The 17,531-nt window shown below is 36.2% G+C and overlaps 1 protein-coding gene across 1 annotated transcript; it reads left to right on the top strand.

The window, feature by feature from the left end:
• Positions 1-7,771: 7,771 nt before the first annotated feature.
• On the top strand, positions 7,772-8,716 carry LOC100338546 (olfactory receptor 4P4-like). Its single transcript, XM_002708902.2, has one exon. The coding sequence runs from the start codon at positions 7,772-7,774 to the stop codon at positions 8,714-8,716; it is 945 nt and encodes a 314-aa protein (XP_002708948.2).
• The last annotated feature ends 8,815 nt before the right edge of the window (positions 8,717-17,531 follow it).

Here is a 17,531-nt window from a genome sequence, read left to right as displayed (position 1 = left end):
ACTGAGACTAAAACATCAATATCACTTAAAATGAAATGATAAATTGAATTTGCATGTGAAATATAATAGATGGGTGGTTAAGATAAATGGACTTATTATTTCTTAGGGCATTAAACATGTACAATGGAAGTTTTACAACAACTTTCATTATTCTGAATGTGATGTTTACTGCTGCTGTTGCCTTCTTCACAATCTTCTTTAAAAAGGCATCCAAGGAGAATATATTGTTCAATGAAACATGATTAAGAGTAGATCCTCCCAAACTACTAAAGTTGAGGTTTGTGACAGGGATATGAATGAGAGCACGCTTAACACCTTCAGAGTCACCCAGAGTCTCTCCTATTCTGCCTGTGAAAAATGTGTTCCATGAGTGACTTCCGGTAGATATTTTTGGACTGCATCAAATCACCCTTTACAGAATAGGTGCCTGTCACTCTGGCATCTTTTGCTGTGCTATGTCTGATTAGTTATCATTAACTCGTTTGGGTTCACAGTCACGCAGATTTTACTGAAGTTATTACAAATTTGTAATGAAACCACTACCAGAGCAGCTTTTGATTCCAGCTTTGACTGATGCTGTGAGCAAGGGAAGTGAATACTTATTTGTCATTTTCTTGATGCCAATATATATTGGAACAGAAATTGTTTAAAACTTTTGCATTATATCACAAAGATAGTGATTTTCTTTGGTAATGTATTTTCCTTTAAGTATTTAATACCCAAGAAGAAATATTAGAACAGTATTTATATATACATATATATATGAATATATATACTTTCATAGTGCTTGTATCTTGCTGGAAGGATAACATAATTATACATGAGGAAATTTCAAAGCCTTCTGGGAAAATAGGACTGAAGATGATTATTTTGTGTTAAAATTTTGAAATGTGTGCATATCAAGGATCATCAAAATTTATGTTTAATGTGTATTATGGAAAAAACACTTTGATATGAAAATTGGTGGGACATATATTTATCTTTAAATTCTCTTTTAACATAAACATTTGGAAGTATCCTAATAGATATTAAAATTTATAATTTTGAGGATGACCTTTCTCTCTGTCTCTCTCTCTCACTGTCCACTCTGCCTGTCAAAAAAAATATAATTTTGAAAAATGCAAAATCGAAAGGGAAGTTTGACTATCTTCTATTTGGAGGAAAAATAATGTGGGAGAGCAAATGTTTCTCCTGGATCAGGAAGGAAGTCTGAAGTGCTTCCGGGTCAGAGGCCCCAACGCAGCGCCTCCTACAGAGCCAGTAAAGGAAAAGCTCTGAGAGGCTTCCATGGAAGATTTTCTTCTGTGTTAAAAAGAGCAATAATTGTAGAAACATCACCCGGGTTGGAGGAGGCTTCTATCAGAAAAGTGTTATAATGTGTTACAATAGACTTCCTCTTGGGTACAGGAAATTGAATACACCCACACAAAATCCCTAGTATATATTTCTAATTAATTTTTGGGAGCAAGTAAATCTCACATACTGCTCAGGGTAGGTTCATTGTGCTGGAGGTGGTTTATGACTGATGTATATTTTTCATACCTTCAAATCACTAAATATATTACATAAAGAAATTTGAAAAAAATGTAAGAGAAAATTGCAATGGAAATAGTTCTGCAGCCCCCATCTGTATCAGAGCTAGAGCACTGCTGCGATCCCCAACAACCCTCTGTCTGTTTCAGGCCTCACTCCCCAGAACTAGCCATTCTTCTGATGTTAAGTGGTAACTTCCTACTTTCTGGCAGGCTGAGGCTATCCTATTTCTTATAGGATTTTCTCATGAGTAAGATAAGGACACTCAGTGCCCATTTCACTGGATCACTAGATTACACAAGAACGTTTAGTACATTCACCACAGTCAGTGTTCAGTGTGCATTTGCTGTAGTTTATTCTAGTCACACAGTATAATGCCAACTAGTTCTAACTTTGATAGAGATATGAAAGAAGAAAAAGAAAACAGGACCACAACTGGAAGTGGCATGTGGACTTGTGAAAAAATTAAAATGCGTTAAGTATACCTTTATGTTTAAATTATATAATCAAAATGTATTTACCTGTGCAAAATAATACTAAAGTGTATTCAGTTATTGTCTTCTGAAATTCTACTATAAAAATACTTGTAAATAAACCGAAAGTACACAGTAATACAGTTTCGAGGAAAGATGAACACCATTATCTACCACAAGGGCTAGAGATGTCCTCTTCTCAAGTTAATAGAGAATGTGGAAAGGATATGTCCTTCCAAACGAATTCTTCCAACATGTTCTAATTGCAAAATGCTTTATGCAAAGTGCAGGGGAATTGAGTCATTGGGGCCCAGGAGAACTGTAATAACTGAATCACAGAGTTAACTCTGGCTTGCAAACTCTTTATAATCCAGATTCTTTCCTAGCCATGGCAGATCTACTAACTAGAATCTAAGGGAAATGAACCTGGTGAGAGGAGCATTTAAAAGGTAATTCAAACAACCCAAAAGGAGTGCTCAGCATTCCTGGCAAAACAAAATGCAGTTTTAGGATTTTTACTTTATTATTTAGTGTATCCTGAGTCTGGAAACTTAGAAATAGAAGTATGATGCAAATAAAAATCACGATTTGACTTATTTAATATTCACATTATCCTACTTGCCTTCAAACTATTGCTCTGTGCGTATAACTTCCATTATTTATGTCAGCACTGTATGAATGAAAGGTGTCACTTGTCTCTAAAACGATATACAAAGTTTGCTCTATGGATGGTTAGTGGATAATGCCAAGGGAAATATGATTTTAGGAAGATGAAACAATCTGAACAATAAGAGAATGACAAGAATTTCAATGAAGAGAGAAAACAGTGGAAAGAACAAAAACAGAACTGAATCACAACTGAAGCAGAATATTTGGTAGATTGTTTTTCCTTCCATGACCCTGCCTGAAAGAATGTTATTTGCTGAATATATATTTGCCACCTTACGTAGAAACATAGTCTGTCACTTAAAGTAAATGACAGGCATCGTCTCTGAATTCAACAGACTATTTTTTTTTAGATCGGGGGAATTAAATCTATGGAGTTTATTGAAGGTATGATGTAATGTTCTAAGGGGATAGATGTACTATAACAGGGAAATGATGCTTAGTTGGACAGCAGATTAAAATAACAACAAAAATATTGATAAAGTGTTTGGCAGAAAAGTGAACAAGGTATTGATTAAGGAAAAAACTGAGTGTTGAGCTATCAAGAAAATGAGGAAAACCATTTCAAAATGAAAATAAGGTTCTTGCATTTACCACTACTATGATCATTATTTCCAATTCTTCCAAAAGAGCAACTGGGTCAAATAATTAGAGACCCAAAGCGGGTCACTAAAACATGGAAATATCTCTAAACTAGAAACCCTGCTTTCCTTATCTCTGTGTAATTTTTCCTGTGTTTTCATTGCCTGTAGTGATTGCTATGGTAATTATTTAAATTATTGAATATTTTGATAACATTTTAATGGTTTGTTAAAACATGTGATGGTTCTTGTTTAAATGAATGGTAGTCTGCAGATCAAAAGATACAGATAAAAGCATAGCATTGTAAATAATATTTATTGAGCCCCTAAAATGGATTGGATGACTATTCTATGCATTTTATTTAGTTAATTCTCTCAGCAAAGCTGGAAATACGTAATCTCACTAGCAATATACTCATCAGCAATACAGTGGTCTAAGAAAAAGCAGAATTTCAAGGCAAGAGGTTAGACTGTTTTTGAGGTGTGTAGTATCATGCAAATTACGCATGAATAGTGTTTAGTTTGGCATAGATTAAAAACAAGTATATGAGTCAATGAGACTTTCTTTAAGGAATAATAGTATCACATAATCATATATTATTGATAAATTTATGTATCTAAAGTAATGCTAAGTGGGTAAAATATTCATTTTATTCCCAATTGGAGTCCTGCTCTTTCAGATCTTTTTATATATTTGGTGTATAGCCTTGGATTATGTTTTTCTATAACTCAGTATCTTCTTTCATAAACCAGCTTTACTAATACTCACTTCTCAGGGTTATTGTGAGTATTTAAAAATCAGTACATATAAGGTGCTCAGAAGAATGTTAAGCACCTGGGAATGTTCAAATTGTAAGGTGATATAAGAATTGTTAGACCTACTGATGTTTGGTAGAGTTTACTGAGGTTATATATTTACTCATAGCAAAGCCAGAATATAACCCCAAGTAATTTCACTTCATTATTTCCAAAAATTGTACAAAAGTTTACTTCTGGGAGTATTAAAGCGATTAAGGATGATGTGAAATCTTCTCTGAATAAGATCATATATATCTTCAAGACATATTCATTACTTTACAGGCAGACCAAGTTCCTGCAGGAAATGAAGAGCTATATTAGAAAATAAATCATATTCTTGTCTTTTTTAGCCCCTATTGTACCATAATAGCATCACTAGAGTTTTGAGCCTGAGGAGATTCTGTGTGTTGTATTCAGATTCATGAGCTGTAACTTTCTTACAGATTACAAACGGGCTGAGCTTCTGGGAAAGAGGAACAGATTGAGTATGTAATGTGGTTATTTTGTTATGGGTTTTATAGATCTAGAGAAGTTGGCTTAATTTATTATCCCATTTTGCCATTCACATATCAAAATTAGTATTGCTTTAAGTAGTTTAAAGCCAATTAATTTGAAAGTTATCTGATTTGCATAAAGAGTAGAGCTTTTTCACAACATACTATTGCTTTGGTTCTGCATCTTTAATGTGTGAACTCAAGTTCTAGATTTAGAAAATTCTGATTTCAAGTTCTGATTTGCAAAATACAAGTTTAGTGGGCACAATACTAAAAAATGGCTGTATTTGTAGATATTGGTAAAAAAAAACAAGTTTATTTTGTGATTACTGCTAAAACAAGATTATTTTAGGAGTTGTCCAAATAAATATCTTAAATGTTGTTTAAAATAAAAATAAACATCATGATCTATAGGTGAGCAAATATTTACATAAAATAAGTCGGAACATACTAAGAACAATTACAAGAAAAATTGCTTTTCAATGATTTTTCTTGTGAGCTAATTTCTAAACTTTAAAATTGCTCTGTGGTAATCACTATTTGATCTAAGGCCTCATTTTTTTATGAACAGTTTTGTTTTGGAGGATGGCACAGTTAGACACAATTTATTTCATCTGTAATAAAAAGAATTGAACAGAGAATAATAAAATGAATTGATGAGAGAATTCATCACAGATTTTAAATAAAGATGACAATATTAATGTTGTTTTGAGTCAAATTTTTGGGAAGACCACTAGACTACTTGGTTACCAATTCTGTTATTCTAGCCACAGCTTTGAAACTCAAACTAAATCAGAAGTTATTGTCAATTTACCTATATTTGCATAAATCAAATCCTGTAGAGTTAATGCCTGCTGAATGACGAAGATATTCAAACTACCTATTTCATCCTATATTTCACTTTTAGTCAAAACTCCTTATATTAAAGTGGGGGAATTAGGCTAGTAGATATGGGAAAACTCAACTTTGTTGAAATGATTTTGATTCTAAAATTTCATTTTCTTTTTTCTTTCTTTCTTTCTTTTTTTTTTCTTTTCTTTTCTTTTCTTTTTTTTTGACAGGCAAATTTAGACAGTGAGAGAGAGAGACAGAGAGAAAGGTCTTCCTTTCCATTGGTTCACCCCTCAAATGGCCGCTTCGGCTGGTGCACTGCACCCATCCGAAGTCAGGAGCCAGGTGCTTCCTCCTGGTCTCCCATGCGCGTGCAGGGCCCAAGAACTTGGACCATCCTCCACTGCGTTCCCGGGCCACAGCAGAGAGCTGGACTGGAAGAGAAGCAACAGAGACAGAATTCGGAGTCCCAACCGGGACTAGAACCCGGGGTGCCACTGCCGCAGGAGGAGGATTAGCCTAGTGAGCCACAGCACTGGCCTAAAATTTCATTTTCTTCACATGAGTCAAATATAGTACAACTGAAAATTGTTCAGGTACTGATTTGGTAATACTAGCATTTCAGTAAAAAAAATTAATATTGAAAGTTTCTCACTTATAAAATTTTGACATATATTGATTTATTTGCATGTTAGTAGCAGTTTGTAACAATGTTCTGACTGGTTTTACCATTTTATAAGTGAGATCATTCTAATTAAGAGAAACAATATGGGGGTACTGCGCCATGGCTCACTTAGTTAATCCTCCGCCTGCGGCACTGGCATCCCATATGGGCGCTGGGTTATAGTCCTGGTTGCTCTTCTTCCAGTGCGGCTCTCTGCTGTGGCCTGGGAAGGCAGTGGAGGATGGCCCAAGTGCTTGGGCCCCTGTACCCACGTGGGATACCAAGAAGAAGCACCTGGCTCCTGGCTTTGCATTGGTGCAGTACCGGCTATACGCCGTTATAGCGGCCATTTGGGGAGTGAACCAACAGAAGGAAGACCTTTCTCTCTGTCTCTCTCTCTCACTGTCTATAACTCTACTAGTCAAATAAATAAATAAATAAAAAGAGAAACAATATGATTGATACACACATTTGCACACTGTTGATGTAATTAGGTAACAGAGCCTACAAGTAATTATTGTTGTTACATAAACACCTTCCCATAAATTTTCCGAAACTTTCTCGATGAATTATGCAGTTTCAAGATTCTTCATGGATTTTGGTAAGAAAAATACGTTGGTCAAAAGAGAAAACAGAAATGAGGACTCTAATATAAAAACTCAGAAAAAATGATTGGAAAAATGTACCACATGACTCAAGAGTAACATCATCTACCTAAAACTGCCTATTCTCATTTTTATTTTTAAATACTGCTTAGTTCTACACTGTAACTACATGATTGCAACTGAAGTTTCTACAGAAATAATTACAGTTCTGTTCTAAAATGGCATTGCATTGTTTAGATCAGAAATAATGTAAAAACAAACAAGCATCAACAATTAAACAATTGCATAAATCTCTTGCTGAGAGTTTTTACTCTCTTATTGCGTGTATATTAACATATACAGAATTTTGTTCTTTAATTTTTTATCTCACTGTACAGTGTTTTAAGGTTAGAATGCAGTGGTCACTGTTGCACTTTAAAAATTGTGTATGGTAGCCGGCGCCGCAGCTCACTAGGCTAAACCTCCACCTTGTGGCACCGGCACACTTATGTTCTAGTCCCGGTCAGGGCACCCGATTCTGTCCCAGTTGCCCCTCTTCCAGGCCAGCTCTCTGCTGTGGCCAGGGAGTGCAGTGGAGGATGGCCCAAGTACTTGGGCCCTGCACCCCATGGGAGACCAGGATAAGTACCTGGCTCCTGCCATCGGATCAGCGCAGTGCGCTGGCCGCAGGGCGCCGGCCACAGCGGCCATTGCAGGGTGAAGCAACGGCAAAGGAAGACCTTTCTCTCTTGTCTCTCTCTCTCACTCTGTCAAAAAAATGTGTATGGTTTATTCTTTCATCTTTAAAAAATTTAGTTTTCATGAGTCCAGATTTTTGTCTTGGTAAGGAATTAATTGTACATTTGTAAAGATTTGGCAACTAATTAATGTTTTTAATGGTTTGAATGTCCTCATTTCATAAATGTTAAGATTGAACATAATGTCCTTAAAGAACTTAAATAATTCATATATAGATTAATTAAAAATAATTATTAACTATAAGATTTTCATTTCCTGAAACTTGAGATCACATCCTTTAAACCCAGCTTCATGGCATTAGTGTTGTCATCATACGTTCCATGGCATTTCTGTCCCTGACTTATGCATTATGTCTTCTCAGGTGACATGTATTTTACTGCACTGACCCATGGAAAACAGAAATAATGTCACCATGTTTATTCTCCTGGGACTTTCTCAGAATAAGAAAATCGAAGTCCTTTGTTTTATATTCGTTTTATTTTGCTACCTTTCTATTTGGATGGGAAATGTGCTCATAATGATTTCTATCACATGCACTCAGCTTATAAGCCAACCCATGTATTTTTTCCTTTATTACCTGTCGCTCTCTGACCTTTGCTACACATCCACAGTGACCCCTAAACTGATGACAGATTTACTGAAAGAAAAGAAGACCATTTCCTATAATAACTGCATGGCACAATTATTTATCATGCACTTCCTTGGAGGCATCGAGATCTTCATTCTCACGGGAATGGCCTATGACCGCTATGTGGCCATCTGCAAGCCCCTACACTACACCGTCATCATGAGCAGGCAACGATGCAACACAATCATCATAGCTTGTTGCACTGGAGGATTTGTGCACTCTGCCAGTCAGTTTCTCCTCACCATCTTCTTACCATTCTGTGGCCCCAATGAGATAGATCACTATTTCTGCGATGTGTATCCTTTACTGAAATTGGCTTGCACTGATACATATAGGATTGGTCTGCTGGTCATAGTTAATTCAGGGCTGATTGCCTTAGTATGTTTTGTGATTTTGATGATGTCTTATCTTCTGATATTATACACCATCAGTGCTTATCCGCCACAGAGCCGTACCAAAGCTCTTTCAACTTGTAGTTCTCACGTAACAGTTGTGGTCATATTCTTTGCTCCTGTTCTCTTCATTTACATAAGACCAAATGTGACTTTTGCAGTAGACAAAGTATTTGCTCTTTTCTACACTATCATTGCTCCCATGTTCAACCCTCTGATCTACACACTAAGAAACTTGGAGATGAAAAATGCCATAAGGAACATATGTCATCATCACCTCTTTTGGGAAAGGAAGCGAGCCCAAGGAAAGTAATTTCAGAATTTCACACTAGGACTCAACCCTGGGCCCTAAAATTCGTAAGGAGTGATAGAAAGTTATAAACAGTGTGTGCAAGAGCCAGTCAGAGCAGAGCACAGTAGCTCAGACATCCTCTTTTGGAAATTTTTTTAAATCTTTCTTCTTCCATTTTTGTAGGTTTGTCTCAAGTCATTAGTCTGACATTTTATTTTGAATACTTAATTCTTTTGGATTGGAGTCCCATCAAATTCTTCATGCCCCTTATGACAAAAACTAATAAGGAGCCATTTGGTAAAGGAGAAATGTAGCTTTTATATTCCTGTTACCAATAGTCAGAAGAGGACACAGAAAGATGGAATTTTTCAATGAGAAAAAAAAGTGATCCCTGTTAGGAATTTGGAAAACATTATGCTGAGTGAAATAAGCCAATCCCAAAGGGACAAATACCACTTGTTCTCCTTGATAGGTGACAACTAACTGAGCACCAAAAAGGAAACCTGTTAAAGTGAAATGAACACTATGAGAAACGGTGACTTGATCAGCCCTCACCCTGACTGTTGATGAGCAACTTCATATGTTATCCCTCTTAGTATTTTTTTTGTTTGTTCTACTTAATGCTTTTGGTTGAATACTGTAATCAATACACAATTCTTCTTAAGTGCTGAAACTTAACTGAAAAGTGATCGCTGTTAAATATAAGAGTGGGAATAAGAGAGGAAAGAGATGTGCAATTCGGGACAAAGCTGACTTACCTCAAACAGTAGAGTTAGAAACATGCCAGGGGATTCCAATTCAATCCCATCAAGGTGGCATGTACCAATGCCATCTCACTAGTCCCAGTGATCAATTTCTGTTCACAGTTGATCATAATGATAGGACTAAGAATCAAAGGGATCAAATAAACAAGACTAGTGTCTGCAAATACTAGCTGATAGACTCAAAAAGGGAGAGAATGATCCAACATGGGAAGTGAGATACACAGCAGACCCATAGAATGGCAGATGTCCTAAACAGCACTCTGGCCTCAGAATCAGCCCTTAAAAGCATGCGGATCTGGCTGAAAAGCCCATGAGAGTATTTCAGGCATGGAAAGCCAAGACACTCTGGCAAAAGATCTCTGTGAGTGAGATCCCAGTGGAAATAATGGGTCATCAAAGGAGGTAACTTTCTCTGAAGGGAGGAGAGAACTTCCACTTTGACCATGGCCTTGTCTAAATATGATCAGAGTCGGTGAACTCAGGGGGCTTCCATAGCCTTGGTAACTCATGACAAGAGCCTAGGGTGATTACTGATGCCATAAACAAGAGTGTCAATTTGTTAAGTCAACAACAGGAGTCACTGTGCACTTACTCCTCATGTAGGATCTTTGTCCTTAGTGTGCTGTACATGGAGATTTAATGCTATAACTAGTACTCAAACAGTATTTTTCACTTTATGTTTCTGTGTGGGAGCAAACTGTTGAAATCTTTACTTAATATATGCTAAACTGATCTTCTGTATATAAAGAGAATTGAAAATGAATCTTGATGTGAATGGAAGTGGAGAGGGAGTGGGAAAGGGGAGGGTTGCGGGTGGGAGGGAGGTTATGGGGGGGAAGCCATTGTAATCCATAAGCTGTACTTTGGAAATTTATATTCATTAAATAAAAGTTTAAAACAAATCATCCTGGGATGGACATTGTTGTGCGGTGTGTTAAGCTGTCATCTGGATGCCATGTACCATATCAGAATAACCAGGATCAAGTCTCACTTTTGATTCTTTGATTGATTCTTTTTTTCTTTTTTGGACAGGCAGAGTGGACAATGAGAGAGAGAAAGAGAGAAAGTTCTTCCTTTGCCGTTGGTTCACCCTCCGATGGCCGCTGTGGCCGTTGCGCTGCAGCTGGTGCACCGTGCTGATCCAAAAGCAGGAGCCAGGTGCATATCCTGGTCTCCTATGGGGTGCAGGGCCCAAGCACTTGGGACATCCTCCACTGCACTCCCTGGTCACAGCAGAGAGCTGGCCTGGAAGAGGGGCAACTGGGACAAACAGAATCCAGCGCCCCAACAGGGACTAGAACCCGGTGTGCTGGTGCCACAAGGTGGAGGATTAGCCTGTTAAGCCACGGTGCCAGCACTCACTTTTGATCTAATTCAACTTCTTGCTAATGTACCTGTGAGGCAACAGATGATGACCCAAGTACTTGGGTCCTGACACCCACATGGGAAACCTGGATGGAGTTATTGACTCCTGGTTTCAGACTGGCCCAGCTCCGGGTGTTGCGGGAATTTGGGGAGTGAAACTGCCAATGGAAGTTCTCTCTCTCCCTTTCAAATAAAAAATGAACTTTTCACAAATAACAGCATTATGCTTCCACTAAAGAAGATACGTCTTTAAAGGTAGTTGTACTCTTCCCCTATCAAATAATAAATAAATAAAATAACAGCATTCTAGTCAATGGCAAAGAAAGGGACCTAAAGCAGAAGATCTCATAAAAGGAAATTCTAATGTAGCTAACAGTGGACTTCTTAACTGAAACATGATATGCCTGGGGAGAGTAGAAGAATATTTTCAAATCATTGAATGAAACATATTACCAAACAAGAATATTTTGTCCAGCAAAGATGCCTTTTAAAATGAAGGAAAGACAAAGAAATCCATACACACAAAAAAACTCTGGGGGAATTATTATATTTTCTTTATTATTATTATACATATATGTACATCAGGTGTAATGTTAATGACAGATACAACAGATAATATCAAATCATGATGGTTAGCATTTCAATCTCTGTAAACATTTAAGGGGCTGGTGCTGTGGTGTAGTGGGTAAAGCTGTCACCTGCAGTGCCAGCATCCCATGTGGATGCCGGTTTGAGTCCCAGCTCCTCCACTTCCAATCCAGCTCTCTGCAATGGCCTGGGAAAGCAGTAGAGGATAGCCCAGGTCCTTAGGCCCCCGCACCCATCTGGGAGATCCGAAAAACTCCTGGCTCCTGGCTTCAGATCGGTGCAACTTGGCCGTTGCTGCCATCTGGGGAGTGAACCAGTGGATAGAAGACCTCTCTCTGCCTCTCCTTCTCTCTCTGTGTAACTTTGACTTTTAAATAAAATAAATACATCTAAAAAACTTTAAACTCTTTGAATAGGTGCCATTGCAGTGCTATAGTGGGTAATGGCACCAGTTCTAGTCTTGTCTACTCCACTTACCATCCAGCTCCCTGCTAATACATCTGATAAAGTGGAGGAAGATGACCCAAGTTGTTAGGACCCTACTATCCACAGAAGAGTCCCAGATGAAGTCCTGGCTCCCGGCCTCTGCCTGGCTCAGCCCTGGTTAACGTTATAGCTGGGCATAGGTAACAGCTTCAGGGTGATATTTCAATACACATATGGAATGTGTACTGATGAAATCAGGGTGATTAAAGTTTCCAACTCTTATCTTTATTTTATGTTTGGAGCCTTTTGGCTCTTTTCTTCAGGTTATTCATAAAATGCATGCAATGTTATTGTGAATTATAGTTACCCTGATGTACTATAGAACATCAGAAAATACTGCTTTTACGTAACTCAGTGGTATCTCTCACTCAACCTACATCCATTCTACTGTTTCCCATATTTCCAGATGCTAGTAATTATTGTACTACATTCAAATTCACTTATTTTAACTTCCACATATGAGACAATGTATGTAGTTTTTGTGTACCATAATTTGTAAAGGAGCATACAAAACAAATAAGATGTTATTTCACATGTTCAAAGTTAAGTCATCATCAGCTTAATTAAGCTGTTACAAAATATTTTATGTAAGACTCCTGGTAATCACATTATCACATATCACCATTCCATTGGATCACACATTTGGAAGTCAGCACAAAGAGCTTTGTTCAATCTAAATCCTGAAAACCCTCTTCAAGGTGTTTGGTCTCAGGAGTGGCCTTACCAAGCAGACTCTCATGATGAAATTTTGGTCTGGGTTTTCCACAGGACTAAGAGGAATAATCACTCCATATGGATAGAAAGTAACAACAATAGACATTGGTATATACAGGATCACACATGTCATGAGTTGAACGTATAAATCCAAAAATGGGTAAGTACTAGCATAACAATATAGACAATTCATGAGATGACCTTCAAGACCAAATTCTTAAATCAAAGTTGTTATAGTAGTTGAAATAATGAGCAAGAAATCAGATCCTCTTTATTTTAATCTTTGTTTTTTGACAGAGTGGACAGTGAGAGAGAGAGAGAGAGACAGAGAAAGGTCTTCTTTTACCGTTGGTTCACCCACTGTGGCCAGCGTGCTGCGGCCAGCGCACCACGCTGATCCGAAGCCAAGAACCAGGTGCTTCTCCTGGTCTCCCATGTGGTTGCAGGGCCCAAGCACTTGGGCCATCCTCCACTGCACTCCCGGGCCACAGCAGAGAACTGGCCTGGAGGAGGGGCAACCGGGACAGAATCCGGCGCCCCGACCGGGACTAGAACCTGTGTGCCGGCGCGGCAAGCGGAGGATTAGCCTATTGAGCCGCAGCGCCGGCCTTTATTTTAATCTTAACACCCTTAATTATGAACTAGGGCACATAGCATGCCCTTTTTTGTTTCTTATAAAGTTGAGATAATGATAACTAATTTGTCTATTTTTAGAGATAAATGAGTTATTTGTTGATAATGAGTCAAAAGATCTTTTCAAATATGAGGTCTAAATATATAGCAGAAGCTTTCTAGGAATTTTCTCTCAAACTACAAACTTACATGTTCTTTGATTTTAAAAATAATATTTTTCTCTAAAGAAAGGATAAACAACCTGTATGGATTTGAAATTATTATTATTATTCAGACAACTCATGTGATTATGTAATGCAGTGACATCAATTTGTATTCTAGATAAGTATATTTTGGTTGATGACAGATCACATAAATGGCAATAGTAGTCCCATTTGTGGATTATTAAAAAAAGTAAGAGGAACTGCGACACAAGTCAAGTGAACAATTTACACTTTAAACAGAGGAGGAAAAACTAATAATTTAAAAACAAAAAAGAAATCAGCATTGCATATCAGAGTCAACATTCATTGCTATTTTCTTGCCTCCATCACTTTGTGTGATAAATACATAGTGAATAATTTAATGTGTGAAACATTGTATTTGAGAATGCCTTAATATCAAAGATTTCTTCCTATCACTGTGGAGCAAATGTAGTGGGTAGAAATTAGGATAGCATGAAAAATATATAAGAGGGAGATATAATTAATTTAGCAGAAACATGTTGTCTTATTCCAGATTTTAATAGGAATGCCTCCAATTTTTCCCCATCAGTAGCATGTTGGCTGTGGGTTTGGTATAATTTGCTTTGATTATGTTGATATATGCTCCATCTAAACCACGTTTGTTTGAAGTTTGAATTTTTTTCAAATGCTTTCTCTGCATCTATTGAGATAATCATATGGTTTTTGGTCTTCAATTTGTTAATGTGGTTTACTATATTTATAAATTTTCAGATGATGAACAATCCCTGCATACCAGGGATAAATCCCACTTGGTCCAAGTGAATGATCTTTCTGATGTGTTATTGGATTCGACTGTCTAATGTTATGTTGAGGAGTTTTGCATCTTTGTTCATCAGTGTCAATGATATTGTATGATTTTTACTTAACGTTATATGATGTCAGTGGCATTATGAACCCAAATGCAATGCCACTACTGAAGATACTTGATCCATGATATCTTTAACTCAATTTTTTCATTACAATCAAAACAAGAATTATAAATTTCCAGTTTCTTAGGGGACTTCCATGAGTTTGTATATCCATAGATATCTGTAGAATTGAAAAACACTTCAAGGGATTGAATTAAATACATGAATTTCAAAGTTATTTAATAAAACAGAATTTAAGATCATGTAAATAGCATGATTGGCAGGAGTAAGGCAATGTCCTTCAAATTAATCTCAAATAAATCCTCCCTTAATATGTGAACATAATGTTTGAATATTAAAATTTAATGTTTTATTAAAATTAAAAATGCCATGTTTAGCTCATACAGCTTTGTCAAAGAACACTGTTGAACAACTTTTGTTACAATATTATAGTGTATATTATGAATTTACATTAATAAAAACTGTGATATTTTAGTAAAGGTAGGCAACTAGATCCATGGAACAGGGTCCAAAAGTAGACTTCTGCAATTATGGTCAACTAATTCTAAACAAATACCTGTAAGTGATTCTTTAGTGAGAGATGAACACTTTAACCATGATGATAGAATAAATGAATGCTCTTATGCATAAAAATAAGCTAGTATTTATACTCACAGGTAACACATTGTGTGCAATTTATTCAAAATAACTGATGCAGATATACATGTAAAAAAAGCATAAAATTTTTAGAATGAAACATGGGAGAAAACCTCTATGATTTTGGATTAGACAAAAAGTTCTTACATAAATTACTAAAAATATGATCCTAAAAATGTAAAACAGATTAGTCAGATTTCTTCAAAATTCATATTTAGAATAAAATTTTTAATGGAAGGAAAAACTAGTGACACACTGAAAAATTGTTTAAAAATTATATATGTGCTAAAGATCTATTCAGAATACACAACAGTGTTTATAAATACCAATAAGAAAATTAACAATACCTAAAATGGATAAGTATTTTGGGACACATACTTCATCAAGGAAAATACACACATAGCGGGAGTGGAGAATGTGTAAAGCTTTAGGTTTTGCTTTCATCCTGACACATTAAAGTCTTTTGTTTCTGCAAGATTACTTCAGGTTACATAACTTTCAAAGGCATCAAGTACTAAGTTTAGGAATCCTAGATTCTTTCATCCACAGAAGACTTGAATTCGGTTTCCTGCTGCTTGGTAGTTGTTTGATTTAATTTCTTAATCAGCAGTGACATATTCTTCTCTGCATGATAGATCTCAAAACATGTCAAAATGTATATATGTTGAATATTTACTACTATAACAAATTTATTAAGCAATATAAAATCTATCAAATTATTGTTCTTATCAGTTTGTACAAGATATGATACTACAAAATTTTACTGCCTGAGATTCCATGTCTGAGGGGAAATATTAATTATAATATGTGTATGACAGAAGAGAATTGATTAATCAAATATGTGCTCATTTTGGAGTGAGTCCACATATCCTTAAGCAATCAGGTGACATAGGAATAGAACTGAATGGCGAAGAAAATAAAAGCTTTGCTGTACTTGGTGTGGTGATATTGTCATTGTGTTCTCATGTAATGATATAAGAATTCATCTTTGATATGTGCATGAAGTAGATAATGTCTACTCATTTATCCTTTCTTTCTTTCTGGCTCCATTCCCCAACCATTTATTCCATTATTGTGAAAACAACCTGGTCCAAGTGTCAATTTTTAGATCACCAATTGTAGTGATTTATCTACCAGAGGCATGGAGGTTGCCCTTTATAGTAATGCTATCCTTGAATTGTAAATGCACATCCTTGGTCTTCTTTGTCCTTCTAAGACTTTCCTGAAAGCCAACCTAGTACCATTCCATGCTGCATTGCTTCCTATCCTTTGTCAGTCAGATACTGGAGCTAGCGGTCTTCCTAAAGTGTGCTGTGTGGCTGGAGCATTTTACTTCCTGCAGAGAAGCAGTGCCTGAGCCAGGCTAAAAAAAGAGGAGAAGTGAAATTTTAGCAAGAAACTACCCAGAAAGCACAAGGGACTTGACTTTTGGCAGCAGCTCAGCAGCATTTGGTTAAGTCATTTTTAGAAATGCTTCTGGGAACACAACTTTTAGAGTTTTCAGACGTTAATTCCGTGTTGGCACATAAATTTATAGTCTGTGCTTCTGAAGCAAATTTCCTTCAGGTACATGCATAAAACGAATGATTCCTAAGACTGACAATGACATTTGCTTTTGTGGTAACTTCAAAAACTAATTTTTTTCTAATCTGAGGATCCACTTCTTGCATAACTGAATGGTTAATGAATATATTAGTTGCAATTGCCTTGCAAACTCTAGAAGATTTTATGACACATTGAGATTCCAAAATAATTTTACATAATTGACCTAAATGTGTTTGAATTACTGGTTTGTAAATCTCAGTGTTTTATTTTAGATTTAAAGATAGGGAAGAATTAGACAGCTGAATATTTCAGGAGGGAGTTCTTTCCTGATATAGCTAAAAACTAACCTGTCACTCACTAAATTTAGCAGGCATTGTTTCTGGAGAATGTTACACTGCCTGTTTTAAGGCTATTTGATATTTAAACCTATTCTGATTAACTTCATTTTTAGGACTTGAATTTCTCTTCAAACAAGATAGTTTGACTATTTTAAAACCGTGTTGGTACATTTATTTTTAATTGTACATTATATAGAATCAGCATTCTAACTGAGAATGAGAACAGTTACTGAAATATTCAAGTTTCAGTGACCTTCACTGAATCCTATTTTATTGCTTATATGCATTCTTATATATTTTTATCAAGGAATTGCAAAACTTATTTTTGAGTATCTCTAAAGATAAATACTTCTTAACTTGCAAAAGCTTCCTGTCCTGAAAACTATTAGGTTCATCTAATTCAGCAAAGGTAAGTAATAACCAGTTAGGGAATTCACTAATCTAACTGTGTAACAATTATCTTGGAATATTTTGATATAGGTAAGTAAATGCATTTGTATATAAGCAATGTACCATCCATGAAACAAAGAAGCAGCATTAGTTTCAATATGGCTAGGGGATTGGTCAATGAACCAAAAATGTGTTAAAGTCTACTAGGAAACTGTTTATTTCTGAAAACTGTGAGCTAGATAATTAGTAAGGTTTGGATAAAACAAAAATTAAAAATATAAACA

The sequence above is a fragment of the Oryctolagus cuniculus genome, chromosome 1 (genome assembly GCF_964237555.1).
Source record: "Oryctolagus cuniculus chromosome 1, mOryCun1.1, whole genome shotgun sequence".
NCBI lineage: Eukaryota > Metazoa > Chordata > Mammalia > Lagomorpha > Leporidae > Oryctolagus > Oryctolagus cuniculus.
This window is presented reverse-complemented; position numbering and strand designations above follow the sequence as displayed.